We start from the raw sequence: 10,252 nt of genomic DNA, 5'->3' as shown, positions 1-10,252 counted from the left end.
CGTAATGGTGGATCTTGTACAACATTCAATCCATCTTCTAAAATGTTAAATTTCAATGTTAACATGTATGATTTTAAAAATTCTGACTCTTCAGCGGAAACTGACATATTCTTTAATGTATTAGTTAATTTATAAATAAAAAGCATTAACAAATATCACTGAATATTACTTATTATATATTATTTTGATTAAATATAATTTTTAGGCGGATTTCCAAATAATTGAGGCAGTTTTAGGGGGTTTCGACTTAGAGTTAGGGATAAATATTTCTGAGAGTTGGTAACACTGAAGGACGAAGAAAAAAAATGGTCGTAGGTGTCAAAGTCAGACGAGCATTTCAATATTTATAAAAATTCTATATAGGTATAAAATATTAAAAACTGTAATGCAGAGGCACGAATTATGGTATTTACATTCAACTAGATAATAGCATTTTTTTTTAAGTAAAGGGAATGTAATCTATAAGTCACAAATGCCACAATAAGTTGTAGTCGAATCTTTCAGGGAGAACCTAGCTTTGTTTATTGAATATAATAAATGCAACAATCCTATCTAAAGTAATATCAACTCATAATAATTGTTAATGCAATGTCCGAAACCGATGAATTCAGCGAATCAGTCCGAGTAAGTTTATGATAGTTTTATGTTTTATTTTAAAAATAGAGTACCTACTGAAAACTACAAAATTATAAATTTTCTACTTTCTTGTCATTTAAAAATAAATTGTATCTGACTGCAATTCCATATGATCATGGTGTATTCCACGAAGTTAGTGGTAGTGTTATGTAGTTATAATATGCCTTCCAAGTACTGTTTCTGTTTCTCCTTTTTGAATGTTAATTGTTTGTGTATTAAGAATAGTTTAAAACATAAGTTTATTACAGGCCAGAATAAACTATACATACATTCAAAAAGTTTAATAAGTTTGGCATCAGTAATATACAATGGTAGATCACTAACTGCTGAGTATTTATAAATAAATTTTAGTTTAAAAATATGTTTAAGGTATCAAGAACATCATTGGCACAAGTTAGAGCCATTGTGGATTTCATGGAAAAGCACCCTGATTTAGCCCACAGAAAACTAAGAGTAGGCATGGGCCACGCCAAATTCAAGAAACTATGGGTTGAACTTGCTAACATAGCTAATTCTATTGATGGTGCTTCTAAATCAACTAAAGGGTGGATAAAAGTATGTTACCATTATTACAAGTTGCCTAGTTTGCCTAGTTGGGTTTAGAACGGACTGCCGAGACGAATGTCCGCAGGTTCAAATCCCAAGGGCACACACCTCTGGCTTTTCTAAAAAATCATGTGTGTATTCTTTGTGAATTTATCGTTCGCTTTAATGGTGAAGGAAAACATCGTGAGGAAACCTGCACATCTGAGAAGTTCTCTATAGGAATTTCGAAGGTGTGTGAAGTCTATCAATCCGCACTAGGCCAGCGTGGTGGACTAAGGCCTAATCCCTTTCAGTAGTACAGGAGGCCCGTGCTCAGCAGTGGGCAAGTAGATAATACAGGGCTGATATTATTATTATTATATTATTTATAAAGAGCAAGACAAGCATGATACTTTCTTTATGGTAATTGTCATAATTTCCACAAAAACAGCAGCATGTAATACACCCAAAGCTTTCAAAGTAGTATGAACACTGTCACTAAGACATTAGTGTCTATGATGGGCTACCATATTGTCCCTACGTATAGTATCAAATCTGCAAAATTGCATTAGGGATTGTTGATATTTAAACAGTCCTTATTAAAATGAACTGCATTTATTTAAGACAATAAGGATCAAACTGCTTATCGCCATGGTAATTAACACTAAACAAGCAATGTTTATTCCACCGTCCCTATGTAGGGACCGTCAATATATTTCAAACCAAAATATTTGTTTTCAACCATTTAATAATTTGTTTTGCAGTTTTGGTCAGATAAGAGGCGAAGTATATTAATCAAACAAAAGCAAATAGAAAATGGCAAGCTGCTAGGTCAACTATCTCCACTGGAACAAAAAATTTTGTGTCTATGTGATGACAAGTCATGTACTCAGAGTAAGTATGTTATGTCAAGATTTCTTTATTCAGACTGCCTATTCATATTATGTTACTTCAAAGCTGACATGCACAATCTATCATCTAATAAACATATTTTACTTGCATGGAAGAGAAAACCTGTAAAACAGGAGCCGTGCAATGGTGATGATGGAGATTCTTTTGATGAATTATTCTCTAAAGATGATGAATACAATCAATTGGATAACAGACTGTTATCTGCTGAAGCTGATGAAAGACAGCTAAATATTATTGAAAAATTGGTGTGATTTCAGTACTTACTATATGTAAAAAAATATATGATAATTTAATCTATAAGCTCTTAGATTATTCAAATGTAGACAAAATTGACTTCAGTTTTATGTAAAGCACTTAAAACTATTTAGTCCATTGAAATGTTACATTTTTTAGGCCTTACCTTGCGTTTTTTAGAGGACGCAATTTTATTTTTTTGAAGTGTAGGGGGGGTCAGTCTAAAGCTAAAACCAAGTTTGTGGGGTCGCCACCCTTGTCCCACGGCCGCCATCTTGAAAATAGGGGTTGAAATGGTTTTACGATGTATCTCTTAAACTATTTATCTGACAAAAAATGTATAAACATTTTTGTTGCAAATTAAATTCTCTACAACTTTGGTCTAGTAACTTTTGTCGTAGAACTATAAATAAAAAGTTATAAGCGAAAATGTGAAGAAATTCAATGTTAAGCAATGTCCATTGCAACGTCATCAGAACGTGTGTTTATAAGGTTCATAATACTTTTTGTACTCTCATTAATACAAAAATACCCAAGGGACCATTAGGGAACAAAAGAACATCTGCCTGCTATTATTATTATTTGTAACCTCTTATTGTAAGAATAGCTGATAATATTGTGTTGAAGTTGTCGTTCAACTTATATCTTTTAGTTGTGCTACTTATTTCTGTACGTGCGGATGTATTTTATTCTGTTTTAATTGTGAAGACGATTTCGAATGATTTTGGACACGATTTTAACTTTAGTGAAAACTACTTTTTTTTTATTAGCATTTTGACTTTTAAAAGACTTTTAAAAGTCAATATGCTAATAAATAACTTACTTACGACAACTTCAACACAATATTATCAGCTATTCTTACAATAAGAGAGGTTAGAAATAATAATAATAATAGCAGGCAGATGTTCTTTTGTTCCCTAATGGTCCCTTGGGTATTTGGGTATTAATGAGAGTACAAAAAAGTATTATGAACCTTATAAACACACGTTCTGATGACGTTGCAATGGACATTGCTTAACATTGAATTTCTTAACATTTTCGCTTATAACTTTTTATTTATAGTTCTACGACAAAAGTTACTAGACCAAAGTTGTAGAGAATTTAATTTGCAACAAAAATGTTTATACATTTTTTGTCAGATAAATAGTTTAAGAGATACATCGTAAAACCATTTCAACCCCTATTTTCAAGATGGCGGCCGTGGGACAAGGGTGGCGACCCCACAAACTTGGTTTTAGCTTTAGACTGACCCCCTACACTTCAAAAATAAAATTGCGTCCTCTAAAAACGCAACCCCAAATGTAACTTTTCAATGGACTAATTATCCTTTATTCTTTGTTTTCATTGAAACTTCTAGCTATACAATAATATGGTTATAATTTTTTTTGTTAGCTTAATATAATTAAATATTTTAATTTGGTCATTTCTAGGTTGATGTGATGGATCAACAGGCAGCTGCTATGTCACAGATGGCGCAAGCATCGCTTACTAACTCTAAAGCTTTGGAAAGGATTGCAGAGGCATCCCATATACAAGTGAGTACATAGACTTTGTTCAAAAAGTTTATATTTTTATTGTAAATTTTTTAATTATTATTTTGTTTTAAACAGGCTCTGGCTGTAGATAGAATCGCAGGCACATTCGAAACAATCAGTGCATCCGTCCATGATGTCCGTAATGCGATTCTCGGAATCGATTACACCATGAAAAGGTGTTACCCTGTAACAACACAGAGACAAAACTCAAATATTTTTAGCTAAGATTTATTTTAATTTAAAAATGAAGTTATTATTAGTTTTGCTGTGGTAGTTCTTTTTGTATTTATTTCTTTTGAATCAAGTGTTCTATGATTTTATGACTGTGGTTATATGTCCTGTATTTATAGAATATAAGATTAAGAAAGTACCTTTTATATTGATTTTCCTTGTAATTACTTCCTCGTTTTCTTCTTATCCTTGATCATTATACCGTAAACGATTTTACTCCAATAACAACAGATAGGCAAAATCACAAGATCTGCTGTAAAAACCTATATTATCAAATTTAATAAATTATGCAACACCTTAGTAGTGGTAGTATTTTCATAGTGACGATTTGGAGTAATGTTTATAGTTTAGTAATGAAACAAAGGCTTATAAATAATTGTTATTTATTTTATAAATATCTATCACATTTGGATTCGTTAAATAGTCATAATAACATTCTGACATAATATAAAAGTTAATATACTGTAATCAGACTCAAAGAATTTAATGTAAATCCTAAAATATAAAAGACAATTTAGGTAACTTTAACGATTTTTGTACACTATATAACAACCACATGGCAATAAAACGATCACGCAAACTATGGCATTCCTGCGGCGATTTCGAAATTCACAGATTCATTATAAATAGTTGAACTGTCTCAGGCGCACGAATTAATTATATTGAAAACTGTTAAAAAATAAGGATTTTGTACAAATTCATTATTAAGCATATTTAAAAAAAGACAATGTTATAAAGTAGCAATAGAATGTTTCGCCATATATTCTACCACCTGGTATGTATAAATATGAAAATGGAATGTACAAATTGTATCAAAGTTTATAAAACTATATTATATACACTTGATTTGGCTAGAAAGAGGAACAAAATGAAAAACACATCACTTAGAATGAAGACTTGGGCAATAAACTTAAACTATTCCATGCAAATGCAGATTTGTCATGTAATATAATAAAAACCGTTAAATGCCATCTATAATAATAAAACAGGGTCTAGTGTTTTTGTTAAACTATAATTATCATTAAAATCCGTGAAAATCCAATTTAGTTAACTTGTTACATAAAATTCTTCTAAGACAGAGCTTAGCAGCTATAACTACAATAGTAATACGTAAATCAGGCACATAATGGCATATTTTTAACTATCACCATATACTTACTTAACACAAATATAAACCATTCCACTCCATTGTCTTAAATTAATAGAGATTTTGTTCAATTCTAATAAAACCTTGCATACACAGAAGTCACAGTTAAAATTAATCATAAAATATTTATATGCTTATTACTATCGCTGTACCTACATATTGATATAACAACATGTATGTATATTCAGCCTCAAAAACTTATTGAAGCTTACCAATTTGAGTTCTCAACTGATTAATTCAGATGCATGAAGAATACACCGCGATTATATAATTATTTGCTTCTCAAATATTCTATTATTTTTTAAAAAAATATTTTACCCAGTAATAAAAAAATGTTTTCCCTTTTAATATGGGAGTGCGGTAAAGTCTTTGTATATGAATATATGTACAGTAAATACTATTCGTACTCCACAAAATACATCTAATTTAGACCAAGAAACATAGCATTTTATGGTCATAATGATCATTCAAAATACATACAAAACACTTTCACACATTAACATCGTCACTGTCTAGTGCTAACTGACTTATATTCACATAGTCCGGGTGCTGTGAAAACACATCCACGAGTTGCCCAAACGTTGGCCGCAGGTCCGGAATGTATTCCCAGCAGTCCAACATCACTTTGTATATCTCGTCGGGACAGTCCTCGGGCCTTTCTAAACGTTTGCCACTCTCGACTAACTTGATAGCCTAAAAAATTATAGATAATAAACATTTTGTACAATTAAATAACAAGCAGATATTAATGAACCTTTTTTATTAATAAACTTGATAATTACGTGTTAAGCACTAATTAAAGTTAAGACTATTAAAGTTCTCATATTAATTTTGTTATAAATGCAATAGCATGTGAAAATGGTTAAATATTTGTAAGTTAATGGAGTAACTGCTAAATATATTTCTATGATATTTCAAACACAAATATAATACTTTATTCAGGAAAAAAATATGCACACTTGTGTGCAATACAACAGCATTTGTACTACGAACCTCCATGCCCCGCATCTCTCCGTACGGCTGTTTCCCGAAGGAGAACATCTCCCAGAGCGTGACGCCGTAGCTCCACACGTCGCTGGCGTGACTGAACGTGCCGTAGTTGTACGACTCGGGCGCGTACCATTTGATTGGCCATTTGCCGCCGCGACTCGCCTTGTAGTACGAACTGTCCGTGGACAGCGCTCGAGAGAGCCCAAAATCGCTGATTTTGGCTTGATGCCTAATGAAAATGGTATGATAAGTAAATTTGCGACTCAAGTTTTAGGTTCTATATAAACCTTAATTGTTGAAAAATTTATGACTTATTCACAGTGTCATGTTACATTTTACCTAAGTTTATTTACAATTGCGGTTTGATGCACTTGTCGCACTTATCTTGTTACATCAAAAATTTCAGTATTCAGTACATACCTGCTCGAAAGCAGAATATTCCTAGCAGCAAGATCTCTGTGCACGAAGCGTCGTATCTCCAAGTAGCGCATACCAGCGGCCACCTGACATGCCCATAACCTTAGCTCGTACCCAGGTGAAACTTTTCTGGATGCTTTAGAGGTAATCCAACAAAGAACCCAATGGTACTAGTTCCTGTATCATGGCTAGTGGCGGGCCCTGAAATGTAAAAAGAAAATTACTATATTTTCAGAATATGACAAATTTATTAAAATATCGGCAAATTTATTAAAATTTATTAATATATGACTGCCTCGGTGGCGTAGTTGTATTGCATGTCCGGTACAATAGCGCTCTGAGGTCCTGGGTTCGAATCCGGGTCGAGCAAAGTGATATTTGGGTTTTCTGCTCAGTATCAGCCCGGAGTCTGGAATTTGTGCCCGATATGGCGATAGGCTCGCCCCTATCACATCATGGGACGGAACATACTTGGCGAAAAGTGGGTGCCTTAATTGCGCCTCTGCATACCTTCGGGGATAAATGCGTGATGTTATGTATGTATGTATGTATGTATTAAAATATCAAAAATGACTTTTCTAAGTTTTAACCATAATCAACAATTTTTTTTTTCGAACACGAAACAAATTCAAGAGGCGACTAACCAATGATACGCCAATGAGCCGCACAATACAGGGATGCCTCAGTGCCATCATGAGTTTAGCCTCAGCAAGAAACTCATTCTTGTTGGCGTCGGTGTGGTGCAGATGCAGTGTCTTGACAGCCACATGTTGTGACGCAGCACCTGGTGGGGTGTATACAGCTCGTAGTACTGCACCGAACTCTCCCTCGCCCACCACTGCGCCCAGCGTCAGTTCAGTCATCGGGATCAACTCTGCAATGAAACCAAAATTAAACCTTTGAATGTCACCATCTCAGTTAAATCACATTTAAACAGGATTATACAAAGTGTTAACCTCTACATAGCGTTTTCAAATTTCAATCTTGATTGTAAATAAACATCCTATATTACATCTAATAAATATCTTACGTAGCTCGGAAGCGAATACGTAATTGCGCAAGCGTGGAACGTGCGTTGAGATAATGCGTGCGCTAAAATTAGAATATAGAACTGAGTTGCGAGTTCGTTATAATAAAATTATTACAGCAATCGAAAAGTAATTCTCGAAGCAATGCTCTCGATGTACGCATGCGTAATTACAAAAACTTCGGCGACATACTTATTTTATCCTCAACATCATACGGATTAACATATTTATTTTTTAATTATATAATAATTATAATTTACCTTGTAGTGTAGAGAGCTGCCCGTCAGAATTTATTGATATCTCATTATAATTTTCGGCCAATGGACTATTACTAGCTGGGACCTTATACGTGTCATTGTCATCAGCGTCATTGTTGTTCATACTGTCGTTACTGAAGTCCGATGAAAACGATATGTTCCTAGTGAGCAGTTCGAACATGTTGTTTTGTTGCGGTGATGTCTCAGTCAATTGCTTATCGCTGAGTATGTCGCGCTTCACTAATGACAGAGTTTGGTTCATAGCCACCCGACTGGGAGACGGCTTTTGGTTCGTGGCATTGTGGAGAACTAAAACAAATATAATAATTATATAAAACCATCAATTATTTATCCATAAACATGAAGCTTGGTTATCACACCTCACTTCAGTAAAAGTTCACTCAAATTTTAGAAATAATTTAGAATTTGAAAAAATTTCTTGTTATGTCACCAAGTCAATTTTACTAACTTTCAATTATAAGTTTTATTTTTCATGTTCCATTTTAACATATTAACGACACCTCGCAAATTCTGTTTTTCCACATAATAGGCATTTGGCAATGCACCCCAAATAAAGGTAGTATTTTAGATTCAGAATTAGTGCTGTAGTCACTCACTTCTGGCAGCGGCGGCTTGGGTTTGGGCGGCACGGGCGTGGGCGGGCGCGTCCGGCACCCGCGCTGTAGTGCTCCACCAGCCGCTCCAGCGACTCCAGGTACGGGCCGTCGTCGATGAACAGCCAGTTATTCTGCAACATGCAGAACCATACTCATGTGATAATGTTTCTTAGAACGAAACACAAGAACTGCTGTACGAAAATGAAAAATATGACATTACAGATAGATCCATGTTATGTTATATTATGTCGTGGAATAGTAATAGTACTTTTCCGAAAATAATCATAGAAAAACATACTTTATTTCTAGGGTCTTTCACTTCGTGACACTTCGTAATAGATATTCTAAATTAGAAATAAAAGAACAATGCTAAAGCGCAATTTAAACCTATAGTAGTTTAATTCGGATAAGTGTAGGCATGGTGTGTACGCAGTTGTGGCACCTCTTTCCTGATGATGAAGTTGTAGGGCGTGTTCTCGCTGAGCATGGTGAGCACGTACGCGCTGCGGTGCCGCTCGCTGTACCGCACCAGGAACACGCCGTCCGACGGCTTATCCTGTTAACAGTTTCTAGTGAAACCTCTATTCACAACATTTTAATCATAGGGAAAAATAGAAATCCCTAGCTAATCGCGGTAGCCCTAAGTATAAGATAGAAGAAATTTTGTGAATAATAATTATTGTTTCATAACAGGTATATCCACTAAAAGTTAAAACATATTTGGTATTCCAAATTTATTTTCACCAGTCCGAATAATAACCTTTCTCCTTTGTTAAGACCCATGATAACCTTACCTGCATGTTATATTTATGGTACTCTTCAATAATTTTCACAGCCTCGTCTCGGTTCAACGTGCCGTGGTACCATTGGGATTTGGACGTTTTGGGCGGCTCGGGTTGGTGATTTTCTGTAAGACAGAAAAATAAAAGAAATTAAGTACTTACTCTTCATATTCCTCATAACGAGGTCTACGTTAACCAGGTGACTTCATGTGGCGATACATACAATACATACGATATATACCATAGTTTATTGTGAAGTATCAATACTTACTGAGTAACTGGTAACATTCTGTGTGTCCATGATTCTTGGCCAGGTCAGCTGGGGTTTCTTGCGCTAATGTCCTTGGGTGTGCTGGTGCCTTTAGTTTTAACAATACCTGCAGGGAATCAAAGTTACAAATATGTATGTTTAAAAAAAATATAAAAAGAAATGCCTAACTTTGATTTAAGAATCATTACCCAAATAACACCGTGTGAAACAGAGAGCTATGCCTTATGTTTAGTCCCACAAATCAAACACACTAGAAGGAATGGCGGGTAGGGTTCAATTGCGTTGCAATATCAACAAAATACAGTCCTGATGGTCACCAGAATTACAGCCTACCTGCCGCCATCCGCGTGTACTCGAAACTTAACAAAGGTTTATAGTACTACAGAATATTGCCATTCTGTGGTCCCTCACTATCCTCATACCTTAATGCAGTCTATGTGTCCTCTCTGCGCGGCGTCGTGCGCAACGCCGGTGGGCGCGTGCCGCATCTGGTAGTTGGCGTGTCCCTTCGTGATCAACAGCTCCGTCGTGCTTGGCAAGTTGTTTTGACATGTATACTATAAATATAACAAACATATATGTATCACAATTTGGAAATGAATTACACTTTAAATGATATAATAAGGGTAGATAGACAATTATCTCTCTGTAATGTGGTATTCCATTATGA

General features: G+C 34.7%; 1 protein-coding gene and 1 pseudogene across 2 annotated transcripts; one reads left to right on the top strand and one right to left on the bottom strand.

The window, feature by feature from the left end:
- The first annotated feature begins 296 nt into the window (after positions 1-296).
- On the top strand, positions 297-4,219 carry LOC115443783. Of its 2 annotated transcripts, none has more exons than XM_037445947.1 (7): positions 297-405; positions 505-624; positions 1,006-1,191; positions 1,926-2,055; positions 2,164-2,318; positions 3,738-3,842; positions 3,918-4,219. In XM_037445947.1, exons 2-7 carry the CDS (start codon positions 589-591, stop codon positions 4,065-4,067), a joined length of 762 nt encoding a protein of 253 aa, XP_037301844.1. In that variant the 5' UTR covers positions 297-405; positions 505-588; the 3' UTR covers positions 4,068-4,219. The 2 variants fall into 2 exon arrangements, with proteins under 2 accessions (XP_037301844.1, XP_030025205.1); XM_030169345.2 differs by having other exon boundaries at positions 988-1,191.
- Positions 4,220-4,439: 220 nt separating this feature from the next.
- Positions 4,440-10,139, bottom strand: LOC119192110 (annotated as a pseudogene).
- Positions 10,140-10,252: the final 113 nt, after the last annotated feature.

Source organism: Manduca sexta, unplaced genomic scaffold (genome assembly GCF_014839805.1).
Source record: "Manduca sexta isolate Smith_Timp_Sample1 unplaced genomic scaffold, JHU_Msex_v1.0 HiC_scaffold_237, whole genome shotgun sequence".
Taxonomy (NCBI): Eukaryota; Metazoa; Arthropoda; class Insecta; order Lepidoptera; family Sphingidae; genus Manduca; species Manduca sexta.
The sequence above is the reverse complement of the archived record's forward strand: the minus strand, read 5'-3'. Positions and strand labels throughout refer to the sequence as shown.